The 18,683-nt window shown below is 51.4% G+C and overlaps 1 protein-coding gene and 1 long non-coding RNA gene across 8 annotated transcripts; one reads left to right on the forward strand and one right to left on the reverse strand.

The window, feature by feature from the left end:
• Positions 1-7,434: 7,434 nt before the first annotated feature.
• On the forward strand, positions 7,435-15,977 carry DUSP15 (dual specificity phosphatase 15). 2 transcript variants are annotated; one of them, XM_053926814.2, is made up of 7 exons: positions 7,435-7,665; positions 8,445-8,478; positions 10,010-10,092; positions 12,110-12,159; positions 13,136-13,210; positions 14,328-14,499; positions 15,376-15,977. In XM_053926814.2, the coding sequence occupies exons 1-7, from the start codon at positions 7,645-7,647 to the stop codon at positions 15,646-15,648; spliced, it is 708 nt and encodes a 235-aa protein (XP_053782789.1). In that variant the 5' UTR covers positions 7,435-7,644; the 3' UTR covers positions 15,649-15,977. The 2 variants fall into 2 exon arrangements, with proteins under 2 accessions (XP_053782789.1, XP_053782790.1); XM_053926815.2 differs by lacking the exon at positions 13,136-13,210.
• Positions 9,268-18,646, reverse strand: LOC128781215 (uncharacterized). 6 transcript variants are annotated; one of them, XR_011651364.1, is made up of 7 exons: positions 18,567-18,640; positions 18,187-18,445; positions 14,992-15,141; positions 14,296-14,406; positions 13,941-14,060; positions 12,122-12,236; positions 9,268-9,688 (listed from the first exon to the last, which is right to left on the reverse strand). It is a non-coding gene; the product is annotated as an uncharacterized lncRNA (long non-coding RNA). The 6 variants fall into 6 exon arrangements; XR_008427130.1 differs by having other exon boundaries at positions 14,296-14,393; positions 18,187-18,646; XR_011651365.1 differs by having other exon boundaries at positions 12,122-12,204; positions 18,187-18,646.
• Between the last annotated feature and the right edge of the window lie 37 nt (positions 18,647-18,683).

Genomic DNA, 18,683 nt, shown 5'->3' on the forward strand with positions numbered 1-18,683 from the left:
TGTGCGTCCCGTTGCCAAGGCAACGGGGGGGGGGGCGCCCGGATCCACCGTTCTGATTGGATGAGGCCAAAGCACTCCTTTAGTCCCCAGCGGCTGCAAGTCGCGCGCCCTGCAGCCCAGACCCTTCCACCCCCTCAACGTTTTACTCGCAGCCTTGCGCCTCCGCAGCCCTGGGGCACGCCCGGCCAGACTGCCGCGGTTGTTCACAGCCTTACGCCTCTTCCAGCTGAACTTCGCTTGACCTAAGAGGGCTGAATCTGAAAAGTTGTCATGTTTTGGTAAACGCAATGGTTCTAAGTGTCCTTACTTGGGCCCTCACTATGTCACCTGGTTCGTGTGCTCATCGGTTGGTAACGCGGCCAGTCATTTCTGCTCTCTCCCAGTGACTAATTCTTGAGCACCAACTCTTTACCCTCACTCACCTCAGCTGCTGCAGTAGCCACCTACCAGACCAGTCTAGTCTAACCTCTTGCCCATTCCAGTCCATTCCCCGCACTACAGTCAAAGAGCTCCTTAACGCAAGATCCGATCTTGTCTCTCCCCTGCACATACCCCGAAGTGGCAACTTACTGGTCATTGCACTATGTACTGGCTCCCTGTCCTTCCCCTTTGCTGCCCCACTACCCCAGGATCTGTGTACCAATCATTGCTGATTAGAAACTAATTTTTTAAATTTTGTTACTGCTTTATAGTGACCAAAACATAAGTCCATAGGAATATGACTAACAGAATGTAGGCAAGATATTTCATCAAACAACCAATTCTTATTAAGTATCTTCTGTAGGTCATGTCCCATTCTTGACTCTAAGGATACAGCAGTGAATAAAATCAGCAAGCATCTGCCTTTGTGGAGTTTATATTCTCATAGAGAAAATGAAAAAACGTTGAACTGTTGTGGGGAAAGCTCGGTTCTTCTTGCCGATGCAGTAAAGATTCACAGAGCAGCAGGTCTGGTAACATGCAAGCAAAGTTTGTTAGTGATACGTTCTCATGGCAGAAAGCAGGCCTAGCCAAAGTGGGAGTGAAAGGTATAGGCTCGGGAGGCAAAAAGCTTCAGGTCCTTTGTCTTGAGGACTCACATGGTTTGCAGGATGGGGGTGAGGGAGCTGCATATAGGTTGGGGGGTAAAGGTGGGGCCCGCTTCCCCCAGGGACAGACATGAGCGCCTGAACGTAGGTATGTGTGGAGGGTGGTTAACCCAGACTCTTACCTTGCTCCAGCCCTCTTTTGTCATCCACTGTAAAATAGGCGGGTGACCAGAGGCAGTTAAAGTTACGGGTTTTACCTTGAGCACTGTGGGCCCCCTCCGACTTTCCTCCTGCATTTTACTAACTTCTACCTAACAGAAGGACATTAAAGAAGCCCTAAACAGCCTTGACCAGTGTGGCTCAGTCGGTTGGGTGTCACCCCGCGAAAGGAAAAGGGGACAGTTTGATTCCTAACCTGGCCAGGGCCAGGCCCCAGTTGGGGTGCTTGAGGGAGGCAACCGATCCATGTTTCTGTCACATATCAATGTTTCTCTCCCTTTCTTTCTCCCTCCCTTCCCCTCTCTCTAAAAATAAATAAACTCTTGAAGAAGAAGGAGGAGAAGGAAGAAGAAGGAGGCCTGAATAAATAGAGGGATATAGCGTGTATATGGATGGGAAGATTCAGCGTCTACATAAAGATGTGTATTTCCCCAAATCCAATCAGGAATTTTGAGAACTCTTATCAAACCAAAACAGCAAAGTGTGTGTTGAGGCCCAGGACATTTCCGTGTCCATCAGCCCCAGTACAATGCAGGTGGAGGCAAATACCAATGGAATACAATGGGAACCCTAAAAACAGACACAGCAGGCGTCTGTGTGTGTTAATTTGATGTACAATAGAGGTGGCATCATAAATTATGGGGAAAGAATGGAGGGCCCAGTAAATGGTACCAAGAAACTGGCTTTCCTGGGAATGAAAGATAGAAGCCTAATGCAGGTGGATTAAATAATAAATGGGCAAACAAATATTTCAGACTATTAGAAATATGTATATGCATACATATAATATTTTTATGATCTCAAGATTGGGAAGGAGTTCTTGGATAAGCAATAATAAAGCACAATTCATAAAGGAAAACATTGATTTATGATGCTCTCAAAATTTAAACTGCCATATAACAGAAGACGTTGTAAATTCAAATAAAAGACAAGCCACAGCCTAAGAGGAAATGACTGCAGCATATATGACAAAGGACTAGTACTCAGAGAACTCCTACTCCCCATTAACAAAGACTTCCTCCAACCTGCAAGAGAAAAGAAAAATGGACAAAAGTTATAAATAAGGAACTTTCAAACAGAATAAACATAAATAGCCAATAAGCAAATTGAGATATATAAATAGAAAAAATGATCAGATGTGATTTTTATGATCAGCTAGATATAAATAAAAATATATATCAATGCCAAGAGTTTGTGAGCAGGCGGGGCAATGGGAACCATGTATACAGCGGGGACACTCACGCTTTGGAAGGCGACTTGGCACTATCTTGTAAAGTCGAAATTGCACACAGCCTATAACCCATCGATTTCACTACTTAAGCACCAGTCCTGTGCTATTGGTTGTATCCTCCCAGCTCTCCGAATACAGCCATACCACCCATGAACTACCTAGCGTTTTGCCACTAAAGTGCAAGATGACAACCTTTCCTAAAGAAATTCTCACACTTGTGCATAGGTCACACATATACGGATGTTCTTTGCAATGTTCTTTTTAACAGTGGAAAATAACAGAAACTATATAAATGTCCATTATTAGGGTAATGGATGAACAATATGGAGTCGATTCTAATAATAAAATGCTATACGATGATAAAAATGAATAAGTCAGCATATAAATATAATATAAATAAGAAATAGCTCTCAAACCTATTGTTGAGTAAATAAAAGAAAGTTAGAGAATGGCAAATACTTTTATAATATAAAATTTACAATTTATATTATAAACACACATGCAACAGTATAGTCAATGTATATCTATGGGTATGTAGATATTAAAAGTTTAAAAATACAGACTGATAGGCTGCACACCAAACTCATAACAGTGGCTGCCTCTGGGGAAGAGGAGAGGGGGAAGGGAACTTCAACTACTTCAAGTTTACTTAGAATGTTTGTTTTATTTAAACAACACTCTTGAAGCAAATAGGTCAAAGTATTCTTATCTGGATTTGTTTTCTGGGTTTTGGATTTTTCCAAACGAAAAGCACACAAGCTGTGGCAATGGAAGAACATCAGCACTATGACAGAGGGAGTTTAGGGGCTTCGGGAATGCTCAACAGTGGTGTCTAACCAACTCTAACGGGTCAGCGAAGACGGCCTGGAGGAAGTGGGAGTTAGGCTGACCAAGGGGGTGGGAAGAGCATTCCAGGTGGAGGGAATGGCCTGTGCAAAATCAGAAGTCAGAGAGGTGAAGCAAGTTTGAGGAAGTACAAGCAGATCGATGACCAGGAAGGAGTGAAGAAAAGGGGAGCGATGAAGCTGCTAAACCTGTATGTGTGTGTGTGTTTCCTTTTTCACAGGTGTGGAAACAGAGCCCTAGTGAGGGGAATAGAACGGAGGCCTCCTAACTCCCTGTCGGCTGCTCCATGATAATAACAATGGTATGCCAGCCTCTCTACCAGGCCTCTTAAATGTGTCCTCTCATTTAATCTCATTACGGACCCAGAGGGATTTTTTCCCTCCCCATCTTACAGATGAGGAAACAGGCCTGCAGAAATTAAGAAATTTGCTCAAGGTCACAGTGGCAGAAGCCAGATCCCTTGTGTGCTATGTTAAGCAGTTTGGACTTTTTCCTAGGGGTATCAGTGGGTGTATTAGGTTCCTATTGCTGCTGTAATTACCAGCACGAAGTGACTTAAAACAACTTCAATGTATTAGCTTACAGTGCCTGAGGTCAGAAGTCTGAAATGGGTCTCTCTAGGCTAAAAGTAAGGCGGTGTGGCAGGGCTGGGTCCCTTCTGGAGGCTGCAGGAGAGAATCGGTGTCCACCTGCATTTCTTGGCTCTTGGCACCCTTCTGTCTTCAAAGCCAGCACTCACACCTCTCTGACCTCTGCCTCTCCTGCCTCCCTCTTTCACTGCCAAGGACCCTTGTCATTACGTTGGGCTCCCCAAATAATCCAGGATAATCTCTCCACCTCATGGTCAGCTGATTAGCAACTTCAGTTCCACCTGTAGTTCCCCCTTCCACATCACGCAACATATTCACAGTTTCCAGAAATTAGAGCTTGGACCTCTTTGGTGGGGTCCATTATTTTGCCTGCCACAATGAGCCACTGAAGGGTTTTAAGCAAGGAAATGACAAGGCGAGACCTGCATTTTAGCATATTTTTATTATTGGTTTTATAAAACTGTCACTTCATGACTTATTTACAGTATATGGAGCTTGAAACAACTAACATTTTCTAAGAATAAATAGTTCATAGATATTAAATGTGTTCAATCTAATAAGTATACAAGGAGGGACCCAACCCCTCCCCCCGGAATTTATTAAAAATTGTGTATTTATTTTTAAATGATTAAACTTCAAAGTGCTCTCCATTTGATGCAATGCATCTATTGAGATTTTTTTTCTGGTGCTCAAAACAGTTTTTAAACTCGTCGATTTTGATGCCTTTTAGTGCTTCTGCCATTTTTTATTTCAACTCTTCCACACCAGCAAAACATTTCTCTTTGAGGAATTTTTCATCCGGGAAGACAAAGAAAGGTCGCTTGGGATGAGATCGTCTTTGGTCAAAGACCGCTGAACACTCAGCGCAGAGTGGGCAGGTGCACTTGTAAATCACCCAACACGAAACGGGCAAATGCACTGAGTCTTCGAAAAATTCACTGAAGCCGAACACAGCCTCTCATCCCAACGCTGGCTGGTACACTGATACAGATGGGTTCCCAGAACACTCACATAGCGAGGGAAGCCTGTACTGTGAGGGGCCCGCCCTCCAGAAGTAATTCTGGTTTTTTGGGGGGTGTCCCTGCTTCGTATCTTTTTTTTAAAGGTATTTTAACTTGATAGTTCTTTTGTACAAGTAGAAGTTCAAAGGGAGGCTATAATTTCCCCTTTATGGATGAGGAAACAGACCTGGGGCATTTGGTTGCCTGCCCAGGTTCACAGAGCTGCCATGATGAGGGACTAGTCTTCAGGCCCATTTATCAGCATTTCTTTATGTCATCCATGGGGTGGGGCATTCTGGGAAATGCAAGTCAAACATCAGCACACCTTTGGTGCAATTCTTCATCCCTAATCTGGTGTCCAATAAGCATTTGTTGAATGAATGAATAACTCTGCTTTCACTTCTGTGGCACAGGCGGTGATTTTTGATGCAGGAAAACCTCTTGCCTGGGCTGCCTCAGTAACCTCACTAGCCTCCCTGCTTTGCTCTCTAGTCTACACTTAAGTGATAGAAGCCAAAGTGATGAACTTAAGCTGTAAATCAGAGGACATGGCTTCCCCAGTTAAATTTTCCCACTGGCTTTCTATCGTACTGAAAAGAAAACCCTAAACCCCCAATTATGGCCATACATGGTCTTGCACACTCCCTCTGTCCTCTCAGCCTCGTTCTTATCACCTTCCTTTGGCTTTTCCCCCTGCAGTTCGCCTGGCTGTTTCCAAAGGCTAAACTTTTCCCACCGCACAGCCTTTGCCCGAGCTGTTCTTTCTGCTGGAAATATCGCCACCCTTTAAATGGCTGGGTCCTTCTTCTATGCCAGGTCTCAGCTTTAATGTCACCTATTTAGAGAGGTTCTTTCTTTCCCCTTTTTGTGTTCTTCATAGAAAATTGAGACTATGTGTAAATGCTCTATTTGTCTACTTGCTTTTTTTGCTTGCCATCCCCCCTAGACCTGAAATGTCCAGTTTGTAGCTACCGGGCAGATATGGCTATGCAGCACTGGACGTGTGCCTGGTCTGAAATGAGATGTGCTCTACGTGTAAAACACACGCTAGATTTTAAAGACTGAATACAATAAAAACAATGTAAAATATGTCACTAATCATTTTGAAATACTGACTACATGTTGAAATAATATTTTGCATATATTGGGTTAAAACATTATTAACAACTTTCTTCTTTCCACATTTCTAAAGTGGCTACTAGGAAATTTTAAATTACACGGGTGACTCACATTATATTTCTATCAGACGGTGCTGTTCTAGATTGTTAGCCAATGAAGGTAGGAACCGTCTCCCTTACCTACCTCTGCATTCCCAGTACCTACCACGTAGTAGGTGCTCAGTGAGTGTTTGTTGAATAACTTGGTTTTTATGAGAACTCTGGGCTCAGAGAGAGCTGAGCCAGGCAGCCCCCATACATGCTGTGAATTTGAGAAATAAACACAAAAGGAGGGGTTATATTTTCCTCCAGTCACTGCATTTCCAACAGGTCTCTGTCCACTCTCTGTCCCGCTCTGTAGTGACATGCCCTTGCACAGTCACCTACTACTTCAGATGGGGGTGCAGGGGGCGGGGGAGGCTGGAGGAGCAAAGCCGGTGCCGCTGCTTTTGTTTCAGGATCACAGGACTTACTTTACGTTCTCCAGCTTTGGTCCCTAGTAGCAGGAAGGGCTCACCACACCGAAACACGCTGGGCAGCTGCGACCCCAAGGGTCACCCAGCAGGACAGAGGGGAATAGGGGCTGGAAACTTTGTCTCCAGAATCACCTTCCAGGACTCTTGCCTCCAACTACATCCTGTTGTAATCTCCTTTACTTCAAGGGACCCTTCCCCTCGCTTCACATTTACCCCTGACTTCTTGGGGGCCTAAGGGCAGGTGTGCCTGGTCCCAGGAGAACAGACCCAAATGGCACCATCCACACAGAGGTCAAGGCAGATGGGAGGAAGGGATGGAAGGATGGCTGAATGGATGGATGGACCAATGAATGGATGGACTGAAGGCTGGGAGGACAGAAGGTTGTGTGTGAGTGAGGAAGGAGGATGGTTGGCTGGTAGGATGCCTTCAGGAGGAGTGGAGCGGGAGAGGGGATTACAGAAGGAAGGAATTACCTACCCCCTTTTCTCATCTCAAACAGAATCTGAAGAACAGAAGACCCTTAGCGATCAAAGTCCAGCCCCCATCCCATTTCTGCTAGAAAACCAAGGCCAAAGGAGCGAGGTGCTTTGCCCCAGGGCCCGTAGGGAAGTCCAGGCACAGCCTGCACTGGGGTCTGGGTCTCTAAGCCCCCGGGTGAAGGCTCTTTCCGCCCCCCACCCTCCCGAGCCTGACACTGCCAGGGTGGGGGGAGGGCCCTCGCCCCCACCTCCGGAGGTATCGGCCCCACGAGGCCCCAACAAGCTGCCGTTGTCCCGCGGGCCCTGGGCCCGGCACACTGGGGCTTTGTCCAGCCCCCCGCTGCGACCCACGGGAGGGGCCCCCACATGACCGAAGGGGTAGGAGGAGCCTGCGGCTGTGGCGGCGGCAGCTCCACCATCGTTTCCCTCCGTGGCCTGGGGTCGGCGGGCCGTGACGGCGGCGTCGGCAGGGCAGGGCTGGGCGGGGCCGAGGACGCCAGTCCCCCTGCTCCACTTCAGGCTGCCGGCGCCGGGCCTGGGCCATCAAGGCAGCTGTGACCCGAGCGTCTTCCCGGCTGTGAGCTGGGGGTGCGCCAGGACCCCAGCCCCCGGGATCATGGGGAATGGCATGACCAAGGTAGGTGGGCGGGGATCTCGCAGCCCGCACCTGCCCGCCCCCGGCCCGACCGCAGCGCTGGCTCTCTCTGCCTGCCTCTGACCTTCTGGCTGTCGCCGAGTCTCTGTGTGTCCCTACCTCTGCTCCCAGCGACTCTGTCTGAGATCGTATCTCACTGGGTGTCTCTCTGGGGCTGCATCTCTCTCCAATTTCGTCTCTCTTTGTCTCTGTACATGTCCCTGTGTCTCTCTCTGGTCTCTGTCTCTCTCTCTGGTCTCTGTCTCCCTGTGTGTCTCTCTCTGCCTGTTTCTGTGACTGTTTCTTCCTGTGGCTCCCTGTCACTCCCACAGTGTCTCTCTCTCTCTCTCTTACTCCCTTCCTCTGTCTCTCTTCTCTCTGACTCTATGGACTGTCTCCCTGGGGCTGTTTCTCCATTCTTTCTCTCCTCTACCTTCTCCTGTTCCTGCCTTCCTGCTCCCACCTCAGAATTCCCCACCACACACCCAGGCAAATCCACCTCTCACCTACCCTCTCCTCTCTGCTCCTCCTACCCTACCCCCTAGGTCTCTGTGCCCTCCCTCCTCTTTCCTCTCACCCCTACCCAAGGTGGCCTCCCTTGGGGCCCCCTCGTGCCGCCCAGCCCCTCTCACAGAGTTCTGGCCCGCCAGAGGAAGGGGAGTGCTTCCTGAGTCCTGAGGTTCAGACACCCTTCATGGGATGGAGACAGGCTGTAGGCTCCAGCTGTTGGGGTGGGAAGGGCTTGCTCCCCTACCCGGCTGACCCTGCCGTCTCTCCTGTAGGTACTTCCTGGACTCTACCTCGGAAACTTCATTGGTGAGCACTGCCCACTCTGTCCCAAGGCCATGGCACTCTGCCTGCCACAGGCCTGCGTCCATCATTCATGCTCTGGCCCACGCACCTTGGAAGAGCTCAGGAATGGGGCTGGGGGCAGGGAAGTGATGCCAGGCTGGGCGGGGGAAAGAGCTCATGAGGACTAAGGGGGATGTGGGTGGGGAGGGCGTCTCCAGGGCAAAGGGCACAGAACGCTGGATGCTGGGCAAGTGTGCATCTGATCTGAGCCTCTTCCTGGTGGAGGTCTGTTTGGAGATGTTGCTTCTAGCTGGGGAGCTGGGGACCCTTCTCCCCCACAACCTCCTCCTCAGAGGAGAAGTCCTGGAGACTGGACTCCACCCTAGAAACTTCACTGGTCAGCACTGCCTGCTCTGTCCCCAAGGCCATGGCACTCTGCCGGTCCCAGGCCTGTGTTAAGAGACAGGCAGGTCGGGGCTTGTGGGACGCAAGGTGAGAAAAGTCCCTTCCATCTGCAGAGCCAGAGAGAGCTTCAGAGAGGGAGGGGCATCTGAACCTGGACGGGGCCTTCCCCATCCACCCTGTCCCTCACAGGCTTAGGTGCTCCACTCTCATACACCCCGGCCCCTTCCTCCCTGCAGCTACACCAGCAGCTCACACCACACTGATTTCTGAGTAGTTGGCTAAATAAGGTTGGAATTCCCATGAGGGCAGAAGTTGACCCCATCCCTCTAGGCCCAGCCGAGGCTGCACACAGTACACACTCAGTAAATGTGTTGAATGAGAATGTGGACAAATGGAGGCAGAGGGGAGATGTGTTATTTACTCTGATTACAACAGGTCTGTGCACGCTGGAAATCTAGCCCCTAGAGACGGCTGCTAATAGCAGTGCGAGGCATACCCCTGGCTCATTTTTCACCTCTTTGTCGATACGGATACAACATTTAAAACAAAAATGGAATCCTATTCTGCATGCTGTTCTGTTCCCTGTATTTCCTATTTAATAATATATTGTGGACATCCTTGCCCATCAGCACGTAAAGATCTTTTTAGTGGCTGCATAGTGTTCAGGTATGAATACGCCACTTTTTATCCAGCTCCCCTTTGATGGACGTTCAGTTTGTTCCGACTTTCAACTCTTCCTGATGTTTTTACTGTTGCGAGCAGCACTGCAGAAACTGTTGTCCTCTACACACAGCTCTCGTGTGAGCAAATCCTTCTGTAGACAAGATTCCTAGAAGTAGAATTACTGGGTCAAGGATATGCCAGGGAAGGGTGTCCACGATGGAAAAAATAGCATGGGGAAGGCGGGGGAGATGCTGAGCATCTGAGGCACTCAAGGGTGCCTCAGAGACAAGACTGAAGCCAAGGGGTGTGGCAGGCCCTGTCAAGCTAGGAGCAGGAGGTGACGAAGGTGCAAGGGAGCTGGCGGAAGGTCCGCCAAGGTGGAGAGGGTGGGGTGAGGAGAGTTGGGCGTGGAGTCCCGCCTCATTTGGTCGTCAGGAATAAGAAAGTCACACCTGCCAGATTGGCTCAAATTCCCTATTTCTTTCAGATGCCAAAGACCCGGATCAGCTGGGCCGGAACAAAATCACACACATCATCTCCATTCATGAGTCACCCCAGCCTCTGCTGCAGGTACTCCTTACCCCCATCCCAGAGCTGTGCCCCGATTGAGGCAGGGGGCTCCAAACCCCCCACAGCACCCATTTATCATGTACCTACTATGCACCAGGTCCTATACTGCCTTCCTGACCCACGCTAAAACTCATTTGGTTGAACACTGGCCTGTTTTACATTAGCATCCCTATGTGATCCCTATTTGGCAACTGAGACCCAGAGAGGTAATGGAATTTGCCTAAACTCACACATCTAGGAAGCTAAGGAGCTAGAGTTTGTACACAGGCCATCTGGCCCAAAATACCTCACACTGAACCATAAAAAGGCTCCTATATGGGCTTCCCATTGCCCAACTGAACAGAGGACCCCAAATGGATGATTCTGAACTCTAGGTCTTGCTGTGTGACCTGGGGCTGTGACTTCACCTCTCTGGGCCTCTGATCCTTCAGCCCTATCTGCCCCCAGGGGGCTCTTGTGAGGAGGCAGAGGGGCTGTGGGACAGTGAAGATGCCTTGCGTGCTGTCAAGCACGGCTCCCACTGGAACAGTTGGTGCTGGTATTATGGCGTCCCGGGAAAAAGGAAGCGAGGGTGTTTTGACCCTGAGGAGGAAAGCAGGACATTCAGCTACAGGTGCCAGAGTCAAAAGGCACGAGTTCACATCTTCACAACCTGAAACCTCGGGCATAGGACTTCACCTCTCTGAGCCTCGGTGGCCTGATCTGTAAAGGAAACATAATAGTACCGACCTCACCGAGCCACATCATCGTGCTTAACAAGTTACAGCTGCTATAATACTAAATTAATTATATCTTACCCCATAAACAGAGTTCCTTCCTCCTTATCTGTTACAGTCTCTATCACCCACTGAAGGGAAAGAGCTGTGGGTGGCAAAAGGCTCTGGAGATCTGAGATTCAGACCAGGCTCTGCCACAGATTTGCTGTGTGACCTTGGGCAGGATCCTTCCCCTCTCTGGGCCTTAGTTTCCCTATGTGTCTGACTTGATGACTTCTAAGAGCAACCTCCAATAATCTGTGTTTCTCAGTGTCATTCAAAGAAGAAATTTCCAGGTCAGTGGAGCCTGATTTTGCTGTAGAGAGCAGACTTGTTTGGGAGTAATTGGAGTAGGCAGTCACTCGATTGCATGGGGAAAGTTGTCAAGTCAGGAGTACACTTACTAATGAAACGACCGCTTGCAAAATGAGCCCCTGCTCCAACAGCCCTCCCCTCGCCTCCCAAGCGCCTCTCCTGCTTCATACATCAGTGACTTTCCCAGTCAGGGTTTGATTATGCCGTGCAAATGCAAGGCCAAGTGTGTAGCGAATGAAATCGCAAACCTTGCAAAATTATCCGGATTGAGTGACCTTGGGGAAAGTGAGTTAGAGAAAGGCTGGACTCTCACATGAAGCCATTAACAAATGCGGAGATCCCTCCGCTACTGGCCATTGGTGGGCCAGGCACCTAAAAAGAGCCATTTGAATATCAAATGATGAAGATAGGTCCTTGAGAAAAGTGAGGAGGTTCTTGGAATGTGGGCAAAAATCATCTCTATTATCTTGTGTGAAGGTGAAGCATGAAGGGAAGGATATTGGAGCAAGTTGGTTGGAAAAACTGACAATTCACTCCTTCATTATTTTAATAATTAGCACAAAGTTTATCACACAATTCATGAAGTGTAAACTTATTTTCATAATTTTTGTTTCTTTTTAAGAAAATAAAATCTGCCCTTCTTACTATGTGCTTTTGTAATCCTCCTTTGGAGGGGAGTCACTTTAAGTGGCCCTTCCCGGGCTATGGAATGAAAGGTCCCTTCATAATTTTTATCAAGTTCTCAGAAGGTTCTAGAATCTGACTGACGGTCAGAGCTGGGAGAGCCTCAGATGGCATTCACTCTCTTTGAACAGAGAGGACAGTCATGGCCCAGAGAGGGACAGGAACTGCTCTGGGGTCAGGCGGTGCTTGGGAACCCAGGCTGGGATAGGAGAGGCCGAGCAAGTTCCCCTGCCCCACCGCCTGTGTGTGTTTTGTACTTTCAGGGCATAACCTACCTTCGCATCCCAGTGGCTGACACCCCTGAGGTACCCATGTAAGTTCCCTGGGATGGACCAACAGATGGACAGACAGCTGCCTCCTGTGGTGGTGGGAGGGAGGATGGAAGGTGGTCTGAGGGAAGACAGAGAGGACTTGGACTAGAACACTGTCCTGGAACCCCAGCATAGAGGGTCACCCAGCCCCAAGTTTGACTCAGTCTTAGCTACGGCTTTGCCCATGCCCATGACCAAGACCATTAACCTCCCAGAGCTGAGTCTCTTCCGCTGTGAGTTGGAGCAAGTACCCTGTCTCAAAGGATCAGCTGCACCAGCGGATTTGAAAAGGTCAGGCTCAGCTGGTTCCTGGCCTTGGAGTTAAGACATTTGGGTTCTGGCCAGGCTTTGCCATTTACTTGCTGTGTGACCTTGAACAAATCACTTCTCCTCTCTGAGAGGGAAAACGGGCTCAATTGGTACCAAGGAGGTTTTGCTAGATCAGATGGCGTGGACTAAGGATCTAGGACTGGCCTGAGAGCAATGGGGACTCAGGACACGGGGTTCTGGCTCACATTAGCAGCAGTGCCTCCAGCCTGGGAGGGACCCAGACAAGACTCTCCTACCCCTCTGGAATCTCGCTGTCAACCCCATTGCTGACCATCACTGTCCCCAGATGCTCTGATTGCAGACCCCAGAGGAGGGGGACTCCTGTGTCTTCTCCCACCCATTTCCTTGAAAGGTCAAGGTCAACCTTCCCGTGAAAACACAGTCCACAGGATGCACTGGGAGGTGCTCCTGCTGCTGTAGTGGGATCTGCCGTGATTGGCAGCACACGAAGCACCACCTTCACGGTTTCACACGCATCCCCACCTCATATAACACTACTGGCTCCTACTCACTGCACGTGCTAACGGCCCTAAGGACCCCAGGGTCTTTGTCCTCTGTCTCTTGCCATCCCATAAATGGGGAGGGGGACAACTCCTAGGAGACATGCCCCCCCACCAGTGCTCCCTACCCTATTGCTTTCTTCTCTAGCAAAAAGCACTTCAAAGAATGTATCAACTTCATCCACTGTTGCCGCCTCAATGGGGGGAACTGCCTTGTGCACTGGTGAGTTAAGAGGGCAGTGGGGAGAAAGGAAGGAAGTGGCTGTCCTCTGTCCTGAACACACACTCCCTCTGTGGGGAAGGAGGAACCTGTGACAGACCTTGTCCAGCTGTCACAAGGACTGATGATCCACCATTCACCTGAGAGAGACTGAGAGGGGGCTCAAATCTGGGCTCTGTCCCCTACCAGCTGTGTGGCCACAGCCAAACGGCTGTTTCCCCCTGAGACCCCACGTCCTCACCTGTAATGTGGGGAGAACAATGCCCACATACCAGGCTGCTGGGAGGGCCAGGCGAGGGCATGCAGGTAGTCAAATACCCTCCTATGGTTCTAGCTCCCTCTCCTCCCCTCCAAGCCTTTGAGGTGATAGTGCAGGGCAGCGGGGAACCCCATGCTGGGAATCAGGACCCCGAGTCTCCGCAGGAGCCCCTGGCCCAGTAGATGTCATTCTTTTTGTAACTGCTCACTGAGCACCCACCCAGCGCTGGAGCCCCAGCCACAGGACAGCCCCCTCCAGCCTTGTCTCTCACCCTGTCTGCCTCCTCCCCACGCCCCTTCCAAGGGCACTGGCCATCTTCCTGTTCTTCAGATCCACCAGGTTCCCCCCTCATGGTCTTCCTACACACTGCCCAGAACATTCTCTATTAATCCTTACCCCTCTTTCAAGACTCAGCTTGAGGTCACTTCCTTGAAAATACCTTCCCTCCCCCACCCCTCCCCCACCCCTGCTCACCTTCAAAGCAATTATCACATGCACTTGTGTCCCTGGTTAGTGTCTGTCTCCCCAACCAAATTGTAAGTGCCAGGATGACAGAGACTGTCTTTGTTTTACCTCCCACTCCATCCCCAGTATCTGGAAAATAACAGATGATCAGGAAATGTTTGTTGACTGAATGAATTAAATGATGTTTCACTCGGGCCTTTAACATGGGGGAGTGCCTGGGGGGTTCTCCAGGCACAGGGAACAGAATGGGCAAAGGCCTGGAGGTGGGAAGACAGGTCCTGGCAGGTTGCTTGTGGTGGGGCTCAGGGGGCAAGGGCGGGAGAGCTGAAGTGGGGATGGGGGCTCGGAGGAGACTGGGCCTTACCTGAAGCTTGAGGGGTGGGGGCCTGGTCCCAGCTTTGCAGGCATCTCCCGAAGCACCACGATTGTGACAGCGTATGTGATGACTGTGACGGGACTAGGCTGGCGGGAAGTGCTTGAAGCCATCAAGTCCACCCGGCCCATTGCCAACCCGAACCCAGGCTTTAGGCAGCAGCTTGAAGAGTTTGGCTGGGGCAGTTCCCGGAAGGTAGGGGCAGGGGCAGGGGCAGGGGCTGGGGCAGGGTGGGGGGCTTTTCTCTCCTCACTTGGGCTGAGCACATGTTGGAAAGAATCTAGCCTGTGCTTCAGACCTGGCAGAATATTTCTGTGAGGTCTCAAACTCACGGCCCTTGCGCTAATACAGCCCCTAGGTATATTTCGCTTGGATAGCCAGATGTTTTCTTTACCTTTTTAATTTAGAATTTGAATGCCTTTGGGCCACACCATGGACCCTTCAGCTTGATTGGGTCCCAGAACTGCCTGCTCTGCCTGCCTGGAACCTGAAGGCATTTGAGCATTCGGCCCCTTGGGGGAGAGATGTCCATCTCCTACTCCACCCCTGCGTCCTCGATGAGGCCAAAGCAGTTTTTTGTCTTATGCCCACTGGGCGGATGGCATATGGAGATGTCAGGACAATAGGGGATGAGAGACAGAGAGACAGAGAGACAGAGAGAAGCAGCAAGTGCAGAAAGGCTCTTACCAGGTGGCAGGCTGGTACCCAGAGGCTTATCTGCAAGGCTTTAGGAAAGAGGCAGGTGAGAGAGAGGCCCTGTGTGAGCGGCGTTGCTGTGCAGGGGGAAGGGGTTCATGTGGTCTCCACTGTGCAGGCTGGGGGTTCGCTTCAGCAGGTCTGGAAGACAGAGCGTGAAAAGGAAAGTGGGTTCAGGGAGGGGGAAGGGACCCATGGCGGGGTGCTCAGTGAGGAGGATGGAAACTTAGAAGGGAGGCTAAGAGGATGTTGGGGAAGGGGAGGGGCCTAGAGAGATGTGGACAGCTCGCTGAAGGGCGGAAGCTCTGAGGGTTGGGGAGGGGACCGGGCAGGCGGCTTGGCACAGATCCCCGAACCCCTGCACCCCCACCCCAGCTTCGCCGGCAGCTGGAGGAGCGCTTCGGAGAGAGCCCGTTCCGCGACGAGGAGGAGGTGCGCGCGCTGCTGCCGCTGTGCAAGCGCTGCCGGCAGGGCTCTGCCGCCTCCGCCGCCTCCCCCGCTCCGCAGTCCTCAGCCTCCGAGGGAACCCTGCAGCGCCTGGTGCCGCGGACGCCCCGGGAAGCCCACCGGCCGCTGCCGCTGCTGGCGCGCGTCAAGCAGACTTTTTCTTGCCTCCCGCGGTGTCTGTCCCGCAAAGGTGGCAAGTGAGGATCCTGCCCCTTTTCCTCCTGACTGGTCCCCTGCGAGGGGCCAACTGGGCCTCCCACGGCCTCCGGGAGGGCCCAGTGCCCGTGGGAGCCCCGCAGTGGCCTGAACCCTGCCCCTGTCCCCTATGCCTGCCCTGCTTGTCTGCAGTAGTGTGTCCTCTGTCTGTGCGTCTCTGTTCTGTGTCCGGGCCAGGCTGCTGCAGCCATCTGGTGCCTTAGTCCTTGGGCTGGGGGTGGGGGCACCCGGGCCTCCCCTCTTAAAGTCGGCGGGAGTGGGAGTGGGTGGGTAGGGGTTGGACCGGCCTGGAGGATATTAAAGAGACACAGAAGCTGCCTGTCTGACTGCCTCCCAAGTCTTTGAGCAAAGGTGGGACAGCAGGACTCTTGCCAGGGGCCAGGGGCCAGGAGCCCGCAGGAAACAGGGGTGGGATCCCCAGTCCGCATCCCCTGGGGCCTGAGGAGCGCCTGCTGCCCTCCGGTAAACTGCAGCCCTCGGGCCTGAATTCCGAATGCTTCTCTGACACTCCCTGCCTCCCTCCCCATTTCCCTCCAGGCCCTGGTCTCCTGAGTAGGCCCTCCTGCTCTCTGAATCCCATCTCCTCCCAGAGGCCCCTTCTCCTCCCCAACTCCCTCCCCTTCCCTACTCAAAAATACTAGCTGGTAAATGCCTCCCTCATACTTGACCTTTTACACACTCGAGTTCACTTAATCCCCAGGCAGGCAGCCTGCCCAAGGACGCACAGCTAGAGTAGGGCAGGCTGGGTTTGAACCCAGGCTGTTTGCGCGGAATGATGGTTGTTAAGAAGCAGCTCCTTCTGACCTTGGAGGTTTACTGGGGAGGGGGATCCATCCTCAGCCAGTGGGAATGACCCTTCCCCCCTAGAGTTTAAAAGCCAGGCAGCCCAGTAAAGCAGCAAACACTTCCAGAATGAAGAGAGGTCATTGGAGCTGACTTTTCTTAGACTAAAAATAACCCAGAGTTGTGAGGGGTCTGAAATAGCTATAATAATACAGCTACACTTATGGGGCTCTTACAATGCCGCAAGCACTGTGTTCAGGGCTGTGGGGGAGACCCAGATGCCAGCTCTGGGGTTGGGGGGATTGGCCAAACTACCTTTCCCTGCTGCCCAACCTCCTATTCCACACTCATTCAGCAAATGCCCACTGAGTATGCACTGTGTGCCAGGTATGGTGCTGGGCACTGGGGATACATCAGTGAGCAAAACCTCTGCCCTCCTGTTGCTGATATTCTGGTGGGAAAGACACCAGATAGTCAGATAAACAGAAGTAAAAATAAACCAGGGCGTGAGGGAGTGAACTGGTGGCTATCTGGGGAGAAGCATTCTAGGTGGAGGCAACAGTAAGTGAAAAGGTCTTGAGGTAGGTAGGATCCTGTGTGAAAGCTGGACTCATCAGAGTTCTGGGAGTCTGTAGCAGTACCGGCTAGTCAGTGGGGTCACCACCCGCTGGGCTTAAAACACCATTCTATTCGTACTGGTGTCTTCCCCTACCTAAAAGCCTCCATGACCCCGGTCATCAAGAGGACAAAACAAAGCACCTTGACCTGATCTTCCAGGGCCTTTTTGGTGCTCCACCTGCTTCCATCACTACTTTTACCACACTCTGACTCAACAACAAAAACAGCAACAATAATAATACTCATTTACTGAGCGCTTGCTATGGGCCAGGTAACGTGCTAAACGTTTTACCTGCATCTCAATGAACGCTCAAGCAACCCTGTGAAGTAGGCGCTGCTGTTTAACACGTCAGGCAACGGAGGTTGGTGCCCAATGTCACTGGCTAGCAAGTGGGGAGCCGTGAGTGGAATCCAGGCAGTCTGGCCGCAGACCCCACCCTCCTAATCACTACTATTCTGCCACTTAGGAAACCGAAGGGATTGTCTCACACACCAAAGACCTCTGCTTTGATGCAATTATTTTGTATTATTTAAATACTTTTGGATTTAATCATATGAAATGCTTTATGCCCCATGGGAGCCCGACAGGCCTGATTTTGAATCCTGGCTATGACTGGAAGTGTCAGAACTGGGTGGCTGCTTTGGACATGGGGACAGAGGGCAGGGAGCGTGGAGGCCCCTCCGACAAGTACACATTAGGGACAGTGCTACCAGCCTCCGGTCAATGCCACTTGCTGCAGCGGGGGGGTGGTTTCTCTCTTGGAGCCTCCGTTGCCCCGTGTACATGGCAAGGGGTGGAGTGGTCTGAGCTACTTGACCTCTTTCAGATCACCAACCCCATGTGACAATGAAAGATACAAACCCCAGAAAAATACATAGATGTGAAAAATTTGCATGCACTTTCAGGGGAATCACAGGCCCACCAGCAATCCATGAACTCCAGGTGTAGCTGGTGGGAGGCACCACGGGGCACAGTTTAAGGGTCTGGGGCCCTGGGACAGAGAGACCCAGGTTGGGATCCTGGCGCCCTCACCTATTAGCCCTGTGATGGTGTTACAGGGCTTCACCCTCTCTCAGCTTCACCCTTCTTAACAATGAAATAGGTGATTATATTCATCTCACCTGCTGAGGTGAGAACCAGTCCAGTCGCTACAGGAAAGGCTCCAGCCAGGCCCAGAACTGTGGTGAACCTCCACAAATGGGGACTCCCGAGGCTCAGGGTAATATTTCTCCCAGTGTGATGGCCCGTGGACCACCCGATCAGAATCGCACGGGGAACTTGTTAAAATCCGATTCTACAAGTCCGGAATGGAGGGTCCCCAATTCTGAGGGGACTCGGTTTGAGCAGCACTACACCTTTCCAGCCTCTACGGTTCAGGTTCTGAAAAGGGACCACAGGTTTCTGGCTGGCTGGGAAGAGCAGCAAAGAGGTACAGGGGTGGGGCAGGGGGCGCCTCCGCGGGCCTGGGGACTGGCAGAGCCCCGGCTGTACCTCCCCTTACTTTTCTAGGGGTCTCGGCGGCCCACGGCAACTCCAGTTGATCCCTGAAGGCAGCCCGGCGCCTCCGGGCCAGGCTGTACGGGGAGGGGCGAAAGGAAGGGGCCTCCCAGGAGAGGGG

The sequence above is a fragment of the Desmodus rotundus genome, chromosome 6 (assembly GCF_022682495.2).
Source record: "Desmodus rotundus isolate HL8 chromosome 6, HLdesRot8A.1, whole genome shotgun sequence".
Lineage (NCBI taxonomy): Eukaryota > Metazoa > Chordata > Mammalia > Chiroptera > Phyllostomidae > Desmodus > Desmodus rotundus.